Below are 23,396 nucleotides of genomic sequence, written 5' to 3'. Positions count from 1 at the left end.
CGCGGACCCTCTGCGTATTTTTTAGGTCCCCACTTGTGTCCCCGAACCGCAGGTTAATAACCGCTGCCATATGTGTTAAATTGAGCCGTGCAAAAGATGTATTAAAGCCTACCTCTAATTTTTTTGTGTACCATTACTGGACACCTGTAATAAGAAAATGAAGTATCAGCCCTCCACAATGCTTAAAGAATGAAAGGGAATACTAGCTTTCCACTCATCTGAAACTTGTTTCATTGAATTGCCAGTAGGGGCCATCAATAGTTATGTGTTTATTTTTGCTGGGCTACAATTCATTACGTGAACACAAATTACTCGGCATGTTACCAGACCTCTTTGAAATTGACTTGCATGAAGCTGCTTATGTTTTTGCAACAGTTTAGCATACGTAGTGTTGTATTTATTTTCACACTAGACTCCTCGTTTAAAGTGCAATACGAAGGAGCAGGAGACCAGAGATTTAAGCTTTTGGGGAAGAGTAAGGAATACAATACTGTTGGTTAAAAGACGCTGCAAGCAACTATAGAGTTCTTTGATCTTATAGGAACGTCTCAGTGACTTGCCATTTCCTTCTAATGTAAGGTAGAGAATTTTGTATTCAATATGTGGTACTGTTCCATCTTGTCTTACAGTCCATCTCCTATTGAAAGGCATATCGTTGGGCGGGAACAAATCAAGAAAGGGGTGCGACATTCCTACCCGACCCTCATGTATAACCTGTCACACTTTTATCTGCCAAATGTTTTATTCGATTAGATTTCTGCATAATTTCTCGCCATATCCCCTTTGGTCGACAAACACTCAATTTTTGTCTGTATTTTTGTGACACATTTTGAACATAAACCGAGCATGTTTTTGATTTGTGTTAGTGCATGCGTGTTTGTTTTTTAATTTGCATCACAAAAATAAAGCTGCTATATTTCTAACATATTACATGTAAGAGATCAAAATAAGCATATTGGCTTATTTTTTATAAATGTTCTGACCACCAATTAGCTTAACAAGGAATTACTTGCCTGTTCTGGTACATGTACTTTGATTATTCTCCATCTAATTGAAGGACTAAAAGTTTCAGAATGCAAAGGAAATATCAGGACAGGATGAGCTACTTACTGATGCCAGACTTGGGTCATTTTAAGCTTTTTCCCTATTAACGTTATGCAAGTGTATGCATCTATCTACCTCATCGCTGCATAGGCTGTGATATACAGAGATTGACTTTCTTTCAAATAGTGGCAGACTTGACCCTGTATCTGATAAACAGAAAATCAAATTTGAAGAATTTTGAAATTTAATTGGACAGCATCATAAATTAGCCTTTGTTGATATGGGCTGTGATACACTCATGAAAGCAGTGCACATGACCTAATCACAAACTAAGTTATAAAAAACATGCACATTTCGGGTGTATCCTAATTATAAAAGCGGTTTGGTGAGCAAAGGGTCTGTTATCCAGATGCAAGAATTTTTTTCCAGGGCGGCCTCATTTGTTTAAAAACGTCTTGGCCAATCATGCTCGTATATAGATCATAAATTAACCTGTTCTGTCAGCAAGGAGGAAAGATCCAGCTGACAAAACCATCTACACTGTACTCACCCACACTATGGGGGTTATTACAACTTTGGAGGAGGTGTTAATCCATCCCAAAAGTGACGGTAAAGTGACGGATATACCACCAGCCGTATTACGAGTTCCATAGGATATAATGGACTCGGAATACGGCTTGTGGTATATCTGTCACTTTACCGTCACTTTTGGGACGGATTAACACCTCCTCCAAAGTTGTAATAACCCCCTATATCTTTAGACTTACTATCAGCTCTGATCCCCTGTACCTCGTGTCTATACTGTCTGTATGCAATTTGAAGACCTGAAAAAACACTCCCAAATCAATGATCAATTTCTCAGTCACAAGGAAACTTGATGGGGCCAGCTCAGTGTTTCCAATCTTTTGACAGCAGTAGAAGATTCTCCCTGCCGCTCTTAATCTACTCTTTCAAAATAAATCTGTCCAAACTTGACCAAAGAAGACACTGACTTCCATGGGCCTGATAAGGGGGAAGCGCTATGTGGACTTTAATAATGAATATCCAAGGGTAAACCAACAACAGGGAGTTACGTTTTTCGCTATTGGGGTTCAAGGAAGTGGGGGAGAGTCTAAACACTAACCTTTTGAACAGGCGAGACTTGGTGCTGAATGGAAGTATGTTTGGCTCTACACAAGCAGGTGCTGCTAAAGGAAAGGCACTTTGATGGATGTCGAGCCTATAGCAGCTTTAAATGTAATGCCAGACTCAATTGCTTTTCATTACTGTCTAATTTATTACTCTGGGAACTGCCCACTGCACTGTCTGACGCAGTGGAGACCAACACTTTAATGATACAAAGGATGCAATCAGATTTACTACAGGCACCAGAATACACTCTGGACCAATACCTGAATGCTGTAAATGCTGCTGAATCTACCTTGCCTGAAGGCAATCACATTTTTCTTTCAGACCTGTGTGATCTAGCCCTACCATTGGTGCCTTCCTCATGAGTCCATGCTGGGGATGGCACCTGTGCCTAGCTGCCTATGTGAGAAATTACAGAGACACCAGAGGGCGGGATGCTTTCACCAGTAGATGCCCCAATAGAGCAATCTTCAGGAACACAGAAGCTACATAGTTTCTGTAGCAGCCACTGAACGAAGTGTGAGATAGACCTGTGGTGATATAGTTCTGCTGACTTAGCCGTTTACAGGAACTTGAGGAATGAAATACCATTGGAAGTCTACTCACTGCCAGTTACTGGGGAAGAAGATCCTTTCAGCTATGAAATTAGCCAGTCTGCTTTGCCATCCAAGAGAAGACAAAGGGGACGTGTGCCATTGAGAAGATCACCCAAGCCACTAATGGGTTCTCTTTGAGATTTTGCACCATCAATTAGTGTAAGTTGAGGAGCCAAAGAAAGAAACCATCACCAGGGAGGATGAAAGAGGAGTCAGCTCCGGAGGCGATCACTTGGGGTCAAGGAGTACCAGTGATGAAGGTGGAAGCTCTAGAGTAGATTCCAATGAACCTGGGCAACCCTGTCACTAGGAGTCTGGCAGTTTCAGAGATAAAACTGTGAGTGCCTGTAGTGCACAGAAGACCCAGAGATATCCAAGCAAAGCTATGACAGTAACTAGGTGCACCTCCATCTAACCTACTGGGTATGGCCACCGATCACGAATTTTATGAACTGCAAATAAATTGCTTTTTGTTGTGGTTCCCCACTACACCTGCTGCTGTCTTTTTTTTGTAATCAGGGTCAGTAGTACTAGAAGTAGGGAATGGTGTGAAAGTGGGACAATATTGTCAGCAAAGAAGAAGTGAGGACAAGGCAGCAGAGTGACGTGCAGGCAACATGTGAGCATCCTACCTGGCGTTTACCCCACCTTATTAAAGGTTAATAAATGCACTAACCATTCCTTTGGTAGGTATATTTTTTACTATACTTTTATCTTTAATAGGATGGCAGATCATTGAAGATGTGTATAGTTTTAATTTGTGGTTTAATTTTCATCTTCTGGTTTCTCTGATTAAAGCAGTTCTAATGTACTTTCCTGTTCCTTGTGGCCACGCTCGATTGAATGGTAGTTGCTAATCTTTCCTCCAGCACTGAATCAGTTTAGATGTCGGTTTTACTTTTTGAATGCCGGAGCACGTGTTGCCTTTTGTTTTTAACTAAACTAGTGTTAGAAGCATGCTAAATGGGGTGTTAAACATGACCACCTGCCTCCTCCACCACCCACCATGTGCACAGCTGCTGCGATCCACTGATGGGAATGGCTTTAACTATGAGCCTGGTCCACTTTTCCACTGTATGTTCTCTCTCATTGGAGGCAGAGGAATGGATTTTTAACCCAGCACCCAGCCTTGGTGAGGGAAATGCAGTCTTTGTGACAGACTCCCATAACAAAGATAAGTGCCCCCGCCTATCTAGATCATAATATTGGGCAGTGGTGTTAGTTCCCTTGCTGAGTAGGAAAATCCAGGATAAAGAACACAGAAAGAGAGTGAAAGATTTATTAGAGTAGAACAGTTCTGTCTTCCAAGTACTACAACTCGACCAGAACTAAGAACTATGGGCCTGATTACGACCCTGGCGGTAAAAACCGCCAGGGCCGTGGTCCGCGGGAGCACCGGCAACAGGCTGGCGGTGCTCCTTTGGGCATTCTGACCGCGGCGGTACAGCCGCGGCCAGAAACGGAAAGTCGGCGGTGTACCGCCGGCTTTCCGCTGCCCAGGGGAATCCTCCATGGCGGCGCAGCTTGCTGCGCCGCCATGGGGATTCCGACCCCCATACCGCCATCCTGTTCCTGGCGGTTTCGGCCGCCAGGAACAGGATGGTGGTATGGGGTGTCGTGGGGCCCCGGGGGCCCCACTTAGAATTTCAGTGTCTGCTTAGCAGACACTGAAATTCGCGACGGGTGCTACTGCACCCGTTGCACCCCTTCCACTCCGCCGGCTCCATTCGCAGCCGGCTTCCTCGTGGAAGGGTGTTTCCCGCTGGGCTGGCGGGCGGCCTTTTGGCGGTCGCCCGCCAGCCCAGTGGGAAACCCAGAATGACCGCCGCGGCGGTCTTCTGGCGGTTCCCGCTTGGCGGGCGGCTCCTGCCGCCCGCCAAGCTTGGAATCACCCCCTATGTTACTTGTGCATTGGGTGATGTTAGCATATGTACCAGGAGGTACCTGGTTGTTTAAGAAATCTCCTCTTCACCTTTAAGTTAGAGCTGAGGGAGGTTTCTTAAACAACCGGTCACCCAATCCAGTCTTGTTTTTAATCTGGTGCAAGTGTGAGAGAGACTAAAGCAAATCTTTACATTTTACTTCTAGGGTTGACTTTAGGACATGTACACAATCGTTAACAGTGAGAGCTTGTAATGAATATGCTTAGAAGCATGAGCAGATGCTGGGGAGGAGGGATCCTGATGATGAAGCTTCCCATCTAGTGTGATTGATGCACGTCTTTTTCTGAAAACATTTAGTGTAGCTCTTCCACTGTAAATTCTTTGCAGTGTTGGTGATAGTAACCAATAGCTGAGAAACGCAGTCCTTGGTCAAATGATCCAGGACCTACACAGATGCAAGGGTGATGATTGTTGCTTCCTCATTTTGAATGTACTCTTATATTAGCAGACTCTTCGTACATTGGATCCTCATTTTATGTTGCTTTGTAGGCCCAGTGAGCAACCCAGCTGCCGCACTTGGGGTTGATTTTGTTTTATTATTTGGTGTTTTCTTTTTGACAGTGTTGCTCTGCTATTACAAGTCGCAGAAGGAATCATGGTTCAGGAGGTCTCTTCTTATGAACCTCTTCTACCTGCAGGCGGTGGCACCACTCTAGTCTAAAAGGACCTTCAAGCTGCTGACATTCATGGTATTTGAGATTCAAATCAAGCAGTGCATTATTTATGGCATTTAATTTATTGAATATCAAGTAGAAAAATGTATTTGCAATCCTAAAAATCACCAAATCTTCTGCTTCCTTTGCACTGTGACATGAACCTTGAATACCTGCCTCAGCCCCTGTGCTTCAGTTGAAAGGACAGCTGTTTCCAACTGCACTGGTAAAAGTAGTGCGCTCTAGCACTCTTCATGCCTGCTGGAACGAACAAGACGAAGCCCTTAGGAAAACTGAATAGGAGCTATCACTCCTGAAAACCATCACTTTACAGTTGGGTAAATTAGAATCTTGGTACTTGTAGACTACAAGGTTCCATTTAACTGTATTTTAAAGAACCTGCTAAAGCTTCATAGGGCAAGCGATAATATTTTACTAAAAATAGCCTGACACAGTTTTTGATACAAGCTCTGTAGATGCTGATTACAGTCACTCTGGCATTCATTCACACTGTACACATCTATTTTCATGCTCAGTCAACCATACACCCACCGTCATATCCCTGCTATGATGCACTGCACTCCCTCACACCATACGGTAGTGTAGACCCTAAGCCTGACACTTAAACCCTCAATGTGAATCTTTCGCCATAGCTCTCTGCTAGGTTTATCTTAGGCTATTCACATGCTGGACTGTGCTTTGTGTACTCGCATCAGTGCTCCGTGCATGCCCAGCAAAGTACTGTGCAAACCCACCCCACAGGGCAAACCCACTATCATGGATTTAACACGGTCTGGAGACCATCAGTTGTGTTGTTTAGCCTCGGCATGCCTCCCATTATTTGTCAACTATGAAGAAAGATGTAGCCAGTGCTGGTTTGATAACTGTAGTGTTGTGCTTTCAGTAATATAATTTGTAGATGTTTCATTTACTTCTTTGCTCCGGAGAATGTTCCCTGAGCAAGCCTTCTGGAAACCTCATACTATTGTCGCTGAACGATTTCTCCTGTGATTCAACTTTGACAGAACTGTGTATTTGGATTGGAATTACACAGTGCATTTTTTTGTCTGTCTGAGATGTATGCCTATGGTGCTTTACTGTTCACAAATGTTTTTGCCTTGTTCCCCATTTTTTATTATTATTATAATTTTATTTTTGCATGAAGCCTCTTTATTATTTCTTTCAACTAACAGCTTGCCTAGGTGTGCTATGGGCAGTGGGCTACTAACTTCTGGAGTTTTTCTTGATCGTTTTGCTGAATTTTACCTACATAAGTGCATGAAACGTGGCTTGTAGGCGCTACTAACATCATTCTCTTCTGTCTTCACAGGTTACTCCCTAGAATAGAGACCTGGATCAGGGATCGATAATCCCGTCTGGTTCGATTGCTGGGTCAAAGCTGTGCTGGGATGCGGGTAAGAAAAGAAAAGAAAGAAAAGTGCCACACTGTCTGATTTATCTAACCTTTGATGTTGAACAACTTTCACAGCCTGGTCCTTAAATGGCTGACCGTTCCCCCTGCATAATTAAAACTCTTGTGGAAGTAAAATAGCTAAGTTATGTTGCCGATTTTTTGTATAGCGCTCTGTTAACCAAATGCTGTCCTGGTATTGAATGACTTATGGGCGGAACACCGCCCAACTTGTACCCTTATTGAAAAGGTTATGCCTTCAGTGCTTTCCTGAAGCCCAGGAGTTTGTCAAAGATGTGCATTCTTCTGATCCTTGGCTTGATTGTACATTAAAAGAACGGCCTCAGTTTCCTTCACTCTTACAGCAAGGAATGATCAGTCTGACCATAAAGACAAGAGGAACCAACCTTCTGAGGTGACAACATTAAACTTTAGCCTAGAGGTAGCTAGTAGGAAGATTATAGCGTGCATGGTGAGTGAAGCAGAGAGCCTTAAACAGAATTTCTTTTTTTTTTATGGCTGGCCATTGTAACTGTATTTTAAAAGGAAAAAGTGGACATGGTTTTGAACATCAAAGACAGTATGTAAGCAAATGCCTCTTTTTGCATGTTCACCCTCACATTTTGTAACTGATGGTGCTGGATTTTCGACCGACTCTGAGTGCACTAAGGCCTGCTACCCAGACCTCTGTGTTCTAACCGTTTATAAAGTATATGTTGCATTAGCTATGTAGTGTTGTGTGAGTTATTAAAGGCAGAACCCCTTTGGCTCCTGGTGGACTCTGTAGAACTGAGACATAAGTGTTAGAGCGTGGTGAAGTCAATGCAAGTTTAGAATGTTGAGTTCGCGGTTACACGCAGACAAATAGACATGTTATACCCAGCTTTGCATGTGCATAGACATTTGGCGGGTACCCAGGCTGGTCAAGCTGTTACAACTGGCAACAAGATAGGGGATTAGTAACCTGAAGATTGACAGTGCTCTCCCAGAGTTTACTGTTCTCTTAGCAAACTGCTCGTGCGTGCCTTGGGTGCGTCTTTCGAAGTGAGAAATCAAAGTTTGGCGTATGTGGATTCTAAGCGCAACTCCAGCTGGTGTGGAGCACTTGAAAATAATGAAAGCTTCACTGAGCAGTCTACACATTATTGGCTAAGAACCTGCTGTTGAGGCCATAAAGAGGAGTACCATGTTTCTACACAACCTAAAGTTATACTTTACACTGAACAATAATGCTGAAGAAGGATACATCAAAGTTTTGAAAGTGAAGCAAATAGCGACAGCAAATTGCATGATTATGCTGCGATCAAAGCACTGCACGACCGAGATAAGCCAGGTGTTAAAAGCACAAAATAACACCTGAAAACAAAGCAATTTGAGGAGAAATATAACGAGCTATCTCCATTACAATGACTGATGCCATTGAAAACTAAAATATATACATAGGCTGCATGGACGCCATTCAAAATTCGAGGTTCATTCATAGCGACGATGAAACAAAAGTGCAAGCTCCCAGTCGTGCTTCAAGGTGCAGCGTCAAGTGCCTGTTTACTCAGTACAAGTACTGATATGGGACTGATCTCAGTGAACTATAACATGAATGCTCATCACTAAATAGTAAGTCAGTTCCCTTCATTGTTTCATGTGTTAGGCAAACTTAGGAATATGGAAGTACAATTGCATAATAATGAGGACGTCCATCTTGTTGCTCAAAGACACAGATGAATTGCATTTCATTTACAAGAAGCTGTTGAAAAAGAGCTCAAATCATTACTTAAACATTTCATTAAGCGTTCTACTGGTCCAACGCCATTGGTTTCTCCCAAGGTGGTAGCCCCCAAAAAGGACAGTGAAGGAGCTGTATGCATCTGTGTGTATATGCACCAAACGAACAAGGCAATTCGAACATCCTGGTCTGCACATTACTAACATAACACAATTAAATGGTGCAAAAGTCTTCTGTCGCCTTGATTTAAATAACGGATATCAGTTGGAACTTGAGGAGAATTGCAGGTACACGACAATCTTTTGTACACATATTGGTCTATTTTGATATAAAAGACTATGTTTTGGTGTGTCATCTGCTGCAGACCTTTTTTTTAAAGATGTTATTCAACCTATCATACAGCCTGTCATGACTGCTTTTAACTATAGTGATGACGTATTAATTTTCAGAGCTACACAGAAGGAGCATGATAAAGCTCTCAAGCAAGTGTGTTCTTTACATGTTGATGCAGGTTTAACTTTGAATGCTGAGAAATGTGAATTCCATAAGACAAAGCTAAAGTTCTTTGGCCATATTTTTTCTGATGGGGGTATGACACCCGATCCAGCTAAAGTGAAAGTGTTGTCAACTGCCAGTCTCCCACAAGAGGTTTCTGTGTTATGTTCATTCCTTGGCATGGCCAGTTTCTGTTCCAGATAGATACGAGGCTTTGCCACCATGAGTGCTCCATTGAGAGATTTGACAAAAAATAATTTTTCATTCATTGGTCACATGAATGTGAGCAAAGCTTTAAGGGAATTAAACAAGCTGTTGAGAACCTTCTGAAATGGCATATTTTAATCCATAGCTGAATACAGAAGTTTTTGTTCAAACTAGCCCAGTCCTTGCACAGCACAGCGGACACCCAAATGCTCGGAGACATACTGTAGCATATGCAAGCAAAAGTTTGTTCCAAACTAAATGTGCTTATTCACAACCTAAGAAAGAAATGTTAGATGGAGTTTGGGCTTGTGAACATTTCCATGTGTTCTTACAAGAATAGGACTACACAATTGTGCACTGCACAGGGAAAGATCAAAACCCTGCCTACAACTTCTGTGCCTATACATTGTCATGGTACCCCTTCCAAGATGGCTGAAGCCTACATAAAGTTCTTTGTTAAATCAAACATACCAGCTGCCATTTCGTTGGAGCAAATTGTTGCTGCCTCAAGTCAAGAGAGTGACATGTTGAGTCAGAAGACATTATTACACATCAGTCTTGGAACCAGCATACTCGACTTCTTACCAGTGACATTGAATACCAGAAGTTTAAAAATGTCAAAGATGAACTGTCTGTTATTTAAAAAGGCATTATTCTGAGGGGTTCAAGAATTGGTCTACCGGAGAATATGCGACAACAGATAATTGAAGTGGCCCATGAAAGTCTGGTTCCTTATCTCATTTAGAGAGTTGAAAGAGAATTAAAGGCCTGTCATCTATGCAAATGCCGGTCACCGAAAACCACTCAAGTCACCATAAGCATGTCGGAGTTGCCAAAGCATGTATGAGAAAGAATTGCTGTTGACTTGTTTTGTCCTCTTGACAGTGGTCATCACATGATGGTAATTGTTGATAAACACTCCTGTTTTTCAGTGATCGACTATCTCTCAACTATCACTCGAGAGAGTCATCAAGAGATTACATAGAATCTTTGCAACATGGGGTGTCCCTCTGGTCTCAAAATTTGACAATGGCCCATTTTCAACAGTGGAGAATTCAGAGACTTTCTCTATCATCTTAATGTGAAGCATCAGAAGAGCACATCTCCGTGGCCACAGACCATTGGCCTTGTTCAACGTTGCATGAGTACATTGAAGAAAGCTGTTCAGCATGCTGTATTGGAAAAGCTCAACCATAAAACTGTCTTGAATTCTACTCTGCAAGCTTACTGTTCGACCCCTTACTCAACCACAGGTGAAAGCTCTGCAACTTTGATGTTCCGGAGAGCCATGACAACCAAGTTGCCTCAATGGACTAACAGAAGATGAAGTACTGAGGAAGAAACCCATAGCAATGACTTGAATGGTAAAAGGAAAATTAAGGCCTATGCAGAGAAGCGACGGAGTGCAAAAGACATTGTTTTCACTAGAGAAGATCAAGTGCTTGTCAGTCAGTCAAACCTGTGTCTGATGCTCCATTCGATGCTGAGCTATTCATGTCGTAACCAGGAAAGTGGGAAGGCCATTACACAAGATTCCTCGCATTTCTGGCAGGTAGTTCACCAGTTGTCAGATTCTAATGTCAACGTAGAGACTAGTTCTGAAAGACTGGAAAAACCCCTGACTGCTTTTGGTCCTCCATCGCCACCGCAGATCATGGGCACTTCTATTACCGGTGCCCAGTTTCCAAAGACACAATCAGGACGAGTAATCAGCATGCCACAAGGGATCATCAAAGAACTATGATTGTGTTTATATTTGTAAAAAAAAAAATTTGTTTATTTAACCGAGGGGGAGATGTAGTGTTGTCTTAGTTTTTAATGACAGAACCATTTTGGCTCCTGATGGACTCTGTAGAACTGTGATGTAAGTCTTGGAGCATGGTGAAGGGAATGCAGGTTTAGAATGTTGTTAGTGTTTACACGCAGACAAAGATGTGATGACCAGCTGCGTGTGCTGCATAGTCATTGGTGGCTGGGGAAGATACTACAAGCTATCCCCAATTGGCAAGAGCTGATTTTACTTATAAACTCCAAGTATATGGCCCCCATGGTACCGAGGGCTTGTAAAGCAGAGTGTCCACGAAGGGCTGCAGCACTGTTTGTGCCACCCTGAGTGTGACAAATGACAAAACGGCTCCCATCCTGCCACTGCAGACTGGAAGAGCAGTGTTTACAGTGCTAGTTTGACTTTGCTATTTAAACTAATGGGAAAGCCACCACTTCTATTAACCCTATAGGTACGTCTCCCCTAAGGAAAGTCTATGGAGCCCTATTGCAGAGAGCTGTATATTGTTAGGTAAGACTAATATTTTTGATACGTTTTAAAAACAACACTTCCAAATTGCTGTTTTACAGGGGAAAAGTTAGTAGCCCCATTGGCTAACACAGGGTTACCATTGGGGCTTGTACCCTAGGGTAACTATAACTTGCACCCTTGCCATGCACAGTTTTCTCATCAATAATTTTGCTGCAAGTGTTATTACCAATGATGTCATAGAAGATGTCATGAGTGATGGAATATGTGGGGTAATTTGCTGTGCCTGGTGAGGGCGCAAGTTATAATGTAGATTTTCCTAGTATGTTATGACGGAAAGTCTTAATTTTATTAAAGACACGGAGGCGAGTATTATGCTTCTCTAACTTGCTTTAATTGGAATAGCAGCAGTCAAGAACTACAACTCCCAACAGGCTTGAAACACATAAAGCCAATGGGAGAGAAATACGTAATCGATAAAGCACCAATCAGAATAGCAGGAGGTATGTAATCACTAAGCTTGACTGCGACCAGCCCTCTTTCTTGATGCAAGGAGGCTAGTGAGTACGAGAAAATAACAGAAAAATTGTTAAAATTATCGCAACTGCTAAAGTCAATGAACAAATGTCCTGAATCAGGTCCAGGCAGAAACGAAGTGAAGGAGACATCCGGCCGGAAGCAGAGATACTGCAGCGGGGAGGATCTGGTTGTCCAGTAGAGACGTATGTGTCAGACAGAACCATCCTCCGATTAGGTAGAAGACTGAGCTGGAGTGGAGGTTGCTGCAAGGGAGGGAAAAACAAGACAAAGCCAGCAATATCTCCTTGTTGAGGTGGGATAATACTCGCCTCTGTTTCTTTAATAAAATTAAGACTTTCCGTCATAACATACTAGGAAAATCTACATTTTATGTCAAGCACGGAGGCTCTTATTATGCTGTTTTAAAGCATATTAATCACTACTGACGTAGCAGTATGAACTGGCTTACAATAAAATGTCCTAAAAACATTGTCATTGGACCAGTCAGCCGAACTCAGAATGTCCTCTAACCTCGACCCAACCCAGAAAGCCTTGGAAACCATGGCCCCTCTAACTGAATGAGCCCCCAAAACGGAGGTATCTATACCCGCTAAGGACATCACCCAACGAACCCATCTGGCCAGAGTCGCTGAAGACACCGGATTATGGGGTTTCTGGAAAGAAATGAGTAGTTGGGGAGAAGTGGACGTTCTGAGACCAGCCGTACGTTGTTCATAACATTTGAGACATAGTCCCACACACAACTTAGGTTGATCTGGGAAATACGGATAAAAGACTGTACGTAAGTTAGTCTTGGTACATTTGTTAATGGAGAACAATACCCCGTGGGGGCAAACTGTCGAGAAGTAACATCCAGCGCTCTAACATCCGATAAACGCTTAATGGACACTAAGCAAAGTAACGTGTTAGGTTTTGCTGAAAGCATCTTTAAAGACAAATCAGAATTATCTAGCCAAGACAAAAACAAATTCAAAACCACATTAACATCCCATAACTTTGAATATTTCGGCAATGGAGGAATGGAAAATTTTACTCCCTTAAACAGACGACAAATTAGAGGGTGTTCACCCACAGGTTTTCCATTGACATAGGCGTGATGCATAGAAATAGCTGACCTATACAAGTTAATCGTCCTATAGGACGTACCTGCACTAGCTTGCGCAGCTAAAAAGTTAACCACATAGTTTATATCTGTTGAAATTGGATCGAGGTCCCTTCCCAAACACCAGCTTGACCAAAGAGACCAAGCGGAAGAGTATGCTTTCCTGGTGCCGGGAGCCCAGGCTTTATTGATGAAGTCAACAGCTTCTTCCGAAATTGGGATGCTAGATGAGGAAGGCCTGACACCTTCCAGCCCGACAGGATGAGCGTTTTGTGGAGTACCAGGGGGTGAGGATTCCCTAAGGAATCCAGCAGAAGGGAAGGGAAAAGAGGAAGAAGGATGGGAAAGTCGATTGCCAATTCTAAGAGAGGGGGAAATCAGATTTGAGACTGCCAGAATGGCACCACCAGGACCACAGTCGCCTTCTGACGCCTGACTTGGGCCAGAACCCTGGTGATCATTAAAAATGGAGGAAAAGCATAATTGACCATCTGTGACCAATCTTGAAGAAAGGCATCGGAGGCCAATGCTGAAGGATCCGGACGCCAGCTTAAAAAGAGAGGTAATTGGGCTTTGAGGCGAGAGGCAAAGAGGTCTATGCCGAAGGGGCCCCATTTATGGAGGATGGACTGGAAAACCGAGGGATGAAGTTTCCAATCGCTGTAATCCTTGAGGAAGCGAGAGTGCCAATCTGCCGTTTGATTGAGGAATCCCGGGAGATACTCCGCAGTGAGAGATATCTTGTTGCGCAGACAATATTCCCAAAGGCTTTTTGCTAGGTCGGCTAACGGTTTTGATCTGGTTCCTCCTAGATGGTTTATGTAACGGATAGCCGAAACATTGTCCATCCGGAGGAGGATGGTACACCGCACCTTGTCTTTTGCCAGGCTCTTGATTGGTGATAGGAGCCCGCAAGCATCTCTAAATAATTGATGTGCAATTTGGACTCCCTTAACGACCATGTACCGCCAGTCGAGACTGGACCACAACGGGCGCCCCAACCCGTCAGACTTGCATCGGACTCTAACACAAGATCTGGGGCTGATGGAAAGATAGCTCTGCCGTTCCAGGCATCTAAATGGTCTATCCACCACTGGAGTTCTAGGCGGGATTCTTGATCTAGAAAGATCAGCTCCGAATAGTCAAGACCTTTCCTGAGATGACAAATCTTTAGTCTTTGGAGCGCTCGATAATGCAGTGGGCATTATACAATGGCCTGAATTGAAGAGGCCAAGAGGCCCACAATCCTGGCCAGAGATCTCAGCGAAATGTGAGATTTGCGTAGAGTCCGCAAAATCTCCGATTTGATGGAATGTACTTTCTTTTGAGGAAGATGGAGAGTGGAAGAAGAAGAATCTATTTCGAATCCTAGGAATTCTATCCTTTGAGAAGGAATAGTGCTCGACTTTTCTTCGTTGACTAGAAAACCCAACTGGGAGACAAGGGAACAAGTTACTTGTAAATGGGACTGAAGAGTGTCGAGGTTCTGATGTAAGATAAGAATATCGTCCAGATAAATCAGAAGTCTGATGCCCAAAGACCTGAGATGCGTTGTCACCGGTTTCAACAGTTTTGTGAAGCACCAAGCTGCCGTAGATAGGCCGAATGGAAGGGAAGAAAACTGGTAAGTTTGACCAAGCCATTGAAATTGAAGATATTTGCCATGACTTGAATGAATGGGAACCAAAAGGTACGCATCCTGAAGATCTAAACACACCATAAAATCTAAGGGGAGAAGAATAGCCCTCAAATGAAGAATTGTCTCCATTTTGAAATGCCGATACACGAGAAACTGATTGAAGTTTTTCAGATTTATGACTGGTCTGAACTTTTTGTTCTTCTTTTGCACCAGAAAGAGCGAACTGAGAAACCCGGAGGGATCCGGAGACGACATTTGAATGGCCTGCTTTGAAAGGAGAGAACGAACTTCCCCTGATAAAAGAAGAGACATCTCTGTTGAGAAATTTAGAGGAGGAGGAAGATAAACCTGGTGAGGTTCTGAATAAAACTCTATTTGGTAACCCTGGACAGTATTCAGAACCCAAGGATCGGTAGTCAAGGAATGCCATTTTTTAATGAAAAAACGGAGCCGGCTCCCTACTGGAGGAGGGCCAGAGGTAGGGCTTACCTTGGGTGTTGCTGATGGATCCGAAACCACGTTGTCCGCGACCCCTGTACCCTATGCCTCTTTGGAGGTAGAACTGGGCTTTGTAAGGTTGATATCCATAGTTGGAGTAAGCAGAGCCTCTGGATCCCTGGGGATGCATGGACCGGCCTGTAAAGCGGCCTCTGCCTTTACCGGCCCTGGCGAAAACCCGCTGGTTCAACACTTTTTTAATGTTCTGCTGCGACTTATCAATGGACAAAAATGTTGACACAAACTTTCCCAGGTCCTTAATAAAGGAATCTCCAAAAAGACGGCCTTCAGCTTTTACCCCCGGATCCATGGGGGCAAGATTGGATAACTTAGGATCCAGTTTAAGTAATAATCCTTTCCTTCTCTCATGGGTAATGGCAGCGTTGGAATTACCCAATAGACAGAATGTCCATTGAGTCCACAGAGAAAGCTCGGAAGGATCAATGTCAGCATTGTCCATTTTTGCTGACTCCACCAGGTTCAAGAATCCGGGGCAGAGGTCCCACCACATCAAGGAGTTTATCCTGGCAATTTGACCAGGCTTTGTCCACCCCTTTGCGGGGGTCTTTGCCAAATTTTAAGAAAAAAGTTAACAAGGGTTGGTCAATAACTGGGGTTGTAGTAATGTTGGAGAAAAGGGAAGGTCTGGGACACTCCGATTTCAACTTGGCTCTTGTTTGTTTGTCCAGGGGAAGCCTCAACCTGGAAGCAATATACTGACTCAAGTGTGCCGCAGGGGTCCACTCCGTGGAATTAGGGTGGTGGAGGAATGACGGGTCAAACATGGGGTTACCCTCCGAATCCAAAACAATCTTTGCCGAGAAAGGATCAGTAACCTCCAACTTAGGCTTTTTCGGGGGGGGGGGAGCTTGAGATAGCGAGCCCCAGAAGTCTGAATCGTCATCCAGATCATCCATGTCACTGACATCATCATCGGTATCTTATATCTGTGATATAACAACCTCCTGGGAAGGAGGCCTGGGAGGAATCTCATCCTCAGTCATGGGAGAAGAAACTTCACCAGTCAGAAAAGCGCCATCTGATGGTTTTTGTATAGACAAATCCTTGTGTTTCCTTTTTCTGCTATCCCCCGCAGACTGGGCCATAAAGGATTTGTAAACAATATTTTGTACAGAATTTTCAATGTTTTTAGACATTTTATTCATTGTGGCTGAAACAGCCTTAACCACAGCCTCATTAATAAAGGCTCCAATTTCTTTATTGTCTGACAAATTAGTAAAAGACTCTTGTCATTCCATGCTAATAAATTGTAGAAATCAAAAACAAGTCTGTAAAATATAAAGCAAACCCGAGCTGAAAGAGTTAATCCACAGCCAGGGAATGCACGGCCTCCAAACACGCCCCCAGAGGCGTGGCCGAGTGTCGGAGCAGTCCTGGAAACTCAAGAAGTTTAATTGGCCGTATCCTGAAAGGATTCCCCAGACGCGCAGTAACCAAAGGAGCGGCACACCAAAAAGGGAGGTGAGAAACGCTTCGCTGACGAGCGCAGCGACTTCTCACAGCATGGGCAGATAAAACGGAAGCGGCTCGAGCGGAGTGCGACCGTTAGAATCTCTGAGGCAGCAAAAGCTGCCTCAGGCGCGCGCGAGCGCGAAATATAGACGGGGCAATAAGGAAGCCCTAAACAAAAGCGCGGAAGCGCTAAGTACCTTAACAGAGAATAGAAATGTGTAACAATAGGGAACACAGCAAGCGCCACATTAGTACAGTACAAAGCAACGAAATAAACAATTAAATAGCGTGTAAAGGAGGAATGTAAAAAGACGTCACTTATCTTGACTATGAGCAGCAAGAAAGAGGGCTGGTCGGAGTCAAGCTTAGTGATTACGTACCTCCTGCTATTCTGATTGGTGCTTTATCGATTACGTTTTTCTCTCCCATTGGCTTTATGTGTTTCAAGCCTGTTGGGAGTTGTAGTTCTTGACTGCTGCTATTCCGATTAAAGCAAGTTAGAGAAGCATAATAAGAGCCTCCGTGCTTGACATAAAATTATCTTAGGGCATGAGTTATAGTTATTGAAATAACTCTAACAGCTGAGTGTCTATGATTTTTGTGTGTATAAAATCTGAACCTAATTATCTCTGTAACCTTCAGTTTTTTAGTGAATTTATAAGGTTTCTTTTTTAATTCTGTTTCCTAACTATAACATTCCTGTAAAAAAAAAAGAAATCAGTGAATTTCTAGTTTTTTTATGTTAAGTAAAATGCCCATTGTAATGCATGTTTGGGGGGGGGAGGGGTGTGGATGCAGGGCCTGGCCTGACATAGTGCTGCCCTCACTCAAGCTTGTTGCTCCTGCCCCCCCGATCCCCCTGCCATCCATTCTTTAAGTCCTTGCCCCTGCTCCCTCATTACAGCCCTGTATGGCCATTGTTAGTGGCCATACAGGGCTGTAAGAGATCAGCCCTATACCATTGTTCTGCCACTGCTGTCCGTTGGCCAATTCTATACCCCATTATGGCCCTCCTGCTTAGCCTCTGTGCTTAGCTTGTTGCCCCTCCCCTCCTTTCTCCTCCCCTCCACTATCTGTGTGCTTACCCCTGCTCCCTCTTTTTTGCTCTTTATGTTCCATGGACCTGCCACTGCCCCTCCTATCTACTCTGATTGTTCTATTGAGCTGCCACCCTCACTACACCATGCCTAGCATGGTCAGATGACTGCTGCCTGTCCCTGTCACATCCACCCTGCCTGTCCGAGTTCCATGGCCCCATCCCCTCCCTTCTGTCCACTATGGCCCATTTTGCTGCCACTTCCTTCTGCCCCTCATGCTCTGTTGTGCTGCAACTGCTCCTCCTGCCTACCTTGCATGGTCTGTTATGAAGCTCCTTTCCTTCCTTCTCTTGCCAGTGGCCAACCCCTACCCATCCCTTCTGTTTTCCATGGTTCTTTGTGCATGCCCCTGTCACTCTTGTCCACCTTGGCAATTGTGCTACCTCTAACCCTCCCGCTTGCCATGCATGGTCTTCTGTGCTGCCACAGCACGTCCCACTTGCCGTGTTTGGTCACCTTGCTGCCCCTGACCCCCTCCCACGTTCCTTTTGTTATCTGTGTGTATGCCATTATAGCCTTGCTTTCGCCTTCCATGGTGTGTTGTGCTTCCAGTGCCCATCCCATCTGCCCTCCATGGTCATCTTGTTTCTCCAGCTTTGCCCCGCCCTCCTTTTTCCATGTTCAGGCCTTTTTCGCCTCCCTCCCGCCTTGTCACATCCTTTGTCATGCCCCTGCCCCCGCCCTCCTGCCATTAATGGTCTGTGATGCTTCAGATGTCCCTCCTGTCTGTCTGGTATGGTCAGCTTGCTGCCCTTGCCTCTTTCCTCTCAGTTCTCTGGTGTCTATGTGCATTGCCCTGTCCCCTCCCTGTTGCTTTCCATGGTCCGGTGTGCTGCACTGCCGTCCTGCATGCCTTGTGTGACATATTGTGCTGCTGCATCCCCTGATGCCTGCCATCTAAGGCCAATTTGGTGCCCCTGCCCATCTCCCTCCTGCCCTCTGTTACCCAAGTCAATTTCCCTACCCCATTACTCCTGCCCTCAGTAATCCAGTGTACCATACTTGCCAACATTGACTTACATTGAAAAACAGGAGATTTTAGGCTGTAGATATACAAAATAAATCCCTTTTGGGCTTACAAACATCTGAAGTCTCCTCCCTGAATCAGGTCTGTAGGCATGTATGGTTGCACTGCCACTGTATCTTCTTTCTGTCCTCAGTGGTCTGTTATTTTGCCCCAGACCCTCCTGCCTGCCCAGTGTGGTCAACTTGTTGACTGTGCACCCTCCTCTCTGCCCTCAATTATTTGAGTCCGTGCCCCTGACATCTGTCTTGCTGCACCTCCATTTTGTGAGCCCAGCATTTTCTCTGTGCCCTAATACAGCCCAGTGATCAAGGATTCCTAAGAGACCTAGGTAAGGAGCCTCAGATTTTTCTGGGAAATCTTATTATTTGTTTAAACATGTTTTTTACTGCTACCTGTGCCTGTTTATTGTAGACTCTGTGTTTCAGGCAGCTTGGCCTCTAAAAGTGCTGTTTTTTTAGCCGTGACTGTTTGAAATTTCCCTCCTAGTTTGTGGCACAAGACTGCATAAAGCCCCCCCCCCCCTTTTCTAAGTAAAAATGCTACATACATCTCAGTGACTCTCCAGGGTGTGTTTAGGAGACTGCTTAATCTGTTTCTGTGATTTAAATTGTGTTTAGAAACTGTCTTCATCCCCTGAATATGCCTTAAAAAAGCCACTTTTCAGAGTGCGCGACAAGCAGTATTTCAGTGTTTTGTGTTTTTTACAATCACTCCCTTACCTGGAAAGTAGACTCTGCAGCTTGGAAGTGTGGATTAAGCCTGTCTGTATCCAAGGAGATTCTGAATAGAACAGCAGCTTCCTCCTCCTCCCTTCCCACAGGGTACTTGGCCCTTATATAAGTTTTTATTGGTTGTTGCATATGGCGTTGTGATAGGTTGTTGGGGGCTGGTCTTTCTATTGGCTTAGGGATTAGAGTTGGGTTTGTGATTGGTAGCAGGGTTGAGATTCTGATTGGTTCCTGGTTGTAGGGTTAGGCTTGTGATTGTAGTAGGGTTGAGATTCTGATTGGTTCCTGGTTTTTAGGGTTGGGCCGGTGATTGGTAGTATGGTTGAGATTCTGATTGGTTCCCAGTTCTAGGGGTTGGGCTTGTGATTGGTTCTCTGAATTAGGGGTATGATTGATAATTAGGGGTGGGTCTCCCATTGGTTGAGAGATTTAGGGTTACAAATCTGATTGGTTAGGGGTAGGACTAGGTTTCCATTGGCCAGTAGGGCTATTTAAGCCTAGGGTTCAGGGCGTCTCAGCCCGGGCGTCTCAGCTAAGGGCAGAGAGGACAAGGGCAGCTGCCTGTTTGGGGCTGTTCGGGACTGGTAGGGACTAGGGCCAGAAATGCTGCCCAATTTTCCATTTATCAGAAAAGGGACATACTCCCTAGACATCCATCAACATGCAAACATATTATCCGCAAAAACATCCAACTCCTGCATCACAAACTGATCTCATACAGATTGCAATGTCTCATTATCCAACTCGATACCCCATATACAAGACCTATACACATATCCACTACAACAGTAAAACACCTTAATTCTCACAGCAAAAACTACTCTGTCCACTCTCACTAACGCAACCTGTCATCGCCCACACAACTCAAAACCAAATTATACATTACTTTCAGCCATCCAGATACACACTCCCCCCTGTTCATACAAACCAATAACACTATCCTCCATTTGCCCCACACAGTCCCCCTTTCATCATGACAATTCCAAACCCCAGCCTTCTAACACACCATCTACAAACGCCCTTCCACTCTCTTCACCAATTACACACAACCATACAATCTTCACACTCCACTCCGCCACACATATTACCTCTTCCAGTCATCACAACTAATACAAACTCCCCTGACCCACATCCACCCCTCTCACACACTTCATACATTCATCTCCAAAACACATCAACACCCCCTATAATACTCTAATTCCACTCACCAGCATTAACTCACATACAAATCCCTCACAGGAAACCACTACACCAATATCCCCTCTCACTATTCCACAAAATCAATACAGACCACACACATCAGCACACCAAATCAACACAAACTTTCATTATACTTATCGTCACACCCACTCCCACCCTCATGACTACACAAAGAATACAAATCCTGCCAGTCTTTACCCCTACATTCTCACTCTTCAGAAACATCTACCACAAGCACCCCAACACAGAAACATTCATTCTCCTGCCTCTCATCCATTGCACAATTTAGAGCCTTACATCATGATCCACATGCTCCTTCACCACCCCTAACCCATACTCCTCCTACACTAAACAGACACAAACAAGAAAAACAACATGCCACTCTTAACAACTTCTCATCCCCTTGTCTATTACATAATAAGGCTATCCTACAAAAAACAGTACACTCTTTACGTCTCTCTCAGCCACCAAGTCCACCACCGATACACACAGAACCAACAAAATGCCTTCTAAAACTTCTGAAAGAAAAAGACTATATTAAAAAACAAGACTATTATGACCCTCACACTGTTATCACAACTAACAACACACTTGCTACAAGCTCAAAATATACTGCTCACCCTTCTCCTAAACAAAACAACACTGCCACTAATACACTGTTTCTAAACTACCAGCGCATAAATGCTCGGTCACTCTCAAAAAGCAAGCACCACATCTACGACCTGCTCACGGACACACAACCTGACTTACTGTTCTTAACAGAATCATGGTTGGGAGATGACATGGCCCCAGTGTTGCATGAAGCCCTTCCTCCGGACTATCAAACCATCACACAAAACCGTATTGGCAAGAGAGGTGGTGGACTAGCTATTATATTCAAACAGGCAATAAATCTCACTAAAACAGACAACATTGCCATTCAAGGTTGTGAAGCCCTACTCACCAGATGCCACCCTACTCCAACTTCCTCCTGTAACTTTCTCCTCCTTTACAGACCTCCACCTAACAACTCAACATTCCTAGATGCTTTTCTAGATACAGTCTCAAACCTTATTACATTATACTCAAACCTATGCATTCTTGGGGACCTAAACATTTGGTCTGACAAACCCCATCATGCCCCATCCAAAAACTATCACCACTGGCCTAGTCACATTGAACCTACATCTGATTGTACACAGTCCCACACACATCGCTGGACACAACCTAGATGTCATTTTTGCTAAGCCTGAACTAGTTACCGTTCATAGCATCATGCCAATCACATGGTCAGGCCACCATTTGATAACTTTCCAACATAAAACACCACAAATCAACACACCCCACAACTACTTACATACATGCACCTCAACCTTGGAGCAAACTCAAGTTTGATGACTTAGAAACACAACTAACAGCCGACACAGACCTAGATACAATTAATTCTGTTCCAAAACTTTGAGTGGCTACAGGAAGCTTTTGATATCCTAATACCACTTAAAAAGATAAAGCAACAAATCAGAAAATTGCAGCGGACCTGGCTCAAAACAAACAGTCAAGAAAAACTGCTGATACACAAACTTAACAGAATATACAAATCATCAATCAAAAAAGCTAAAAAAGGTACTACTCAGAATTCAAAATGCTAAATCTGCAACCAAAGATTTTTATAAAATTCTCAATAATTTTTTTAAACCTACAAACATGGAAGGAAGTCACCCCACTACTCAAGATTTCACAAACTGGCAGCTCATTACAAAACCAAGGCAGATACATTGGACTCTTATTTAAAACAGAAGAAAACCATCAGCACCAACCCCTTTCCTTAAATACCCTCTAAGAATAAACCAACCCAGCCTATACAGTCCTTCAAACAAATATCACAAGGTGAATTTATGGATTTGGTCAAAGCAAGCAGACCTTCCGGTTGCCCTTCTGACCCATGCCCACCACACATCTTCAAGAGCATTCTTTTATCTATTTCTGCTGCCACACGTTAGAAGAATCATCAACAACTCTTTAACTACAGGAACTTTTTCTGTTCTGTAAACATTTGACTGTTATTAAAGAAATAACCTAGACCCGCAGGTCCCCAACAACTACAGACCAATCACAAATGGACCTTTCCTGGGCAAACTGATAGAAAGAGCAGCATTCGCCCAGATGTCACAATTCATTGAAGACAATTCTATAATTTCAGACTACCAAACTGGATTCTACCCAGGAAGAGGCACTGAACCAGCACTCATAGCAATCTGGGATGATCTTAAAAACACTGTTGACCGCAATGGAGTTGCTGCACTACTTCTCTTGGATCTCTCGGCTGTCTTTGATACGGTTCACCATGACACCCTAATTCAAAGACTCCACGAAGCCAGTATAGAACGGACTGTTCTCAACTGGATTACATCCTACCTTCAAAAAAGAACTAATATCATTTATTCTCCCCCCTTCTCGTCCAAACCTACCTCACAAAATCAGGGGTCCCCCAAGGATCAATCATCTCACCTCTGCTTTTCAACATCTACATGATATCATTACCAGAACTGATTAATGATTTTCATCTCACATGCTACAACTATGCAGATGACACACAAATACTACTTAAATTAGAATGCCCCAAAAACATTGAAAACTCACTAATCTTCAGTTGCCTCAG

At 43.8% G+C, this 23,396-nt stretch overlaps 1 protein-coding gene across 4 annotated transcripts in view; it reads left to right on the top strand.

Annotated features, from left to right (window-relative positions):
• The window catches only part of COBLL1 (cordon-bleu WH2 repeat protein like 1), a 483,290-nt gene that overhangs the window by 161,428 nt on the left and 298,466 nt on the right, over window positions 1-23,396 (top strand). For all 4 annotated transcript variants that reach the window (XM_069225250.1, XM_069225248.1, XM_069225246.1 and 1 more), the window contains exon 2: window positions 6,695-6,779. In XM_069225250.1, coding sequence (XP_069081351.1) covers window positions 6,774-6,779 — 6 coding nt within the window. In that variant the 5' untranslated portion in view covers window positions 6,695-6,773. The remainder of the gene's footprint in view (window positions 1-6,694; window positions 6,780-23,396) is intronic.

This window comes from Pleurodeles waltl, chromosome 3_1 (genome assembly GCF_031143425.1).
Source record: "Pleurodeles waltl isolate 20211129_DDA chromosome 3_1, aPleWal1.hap1.20221129, whole genome shotgun sequence".
Lineage (NCBI taxonomy): Eukaryota > Metazoa > Chordata > Amphibia > Caudata > Salamandridae > Pleurodeles > Pleurodeles waltl.
Note: the sequence above shows the minus strand (reverse complement) of the source record. Positions and strands in the feature narration are given on the sequence as shown.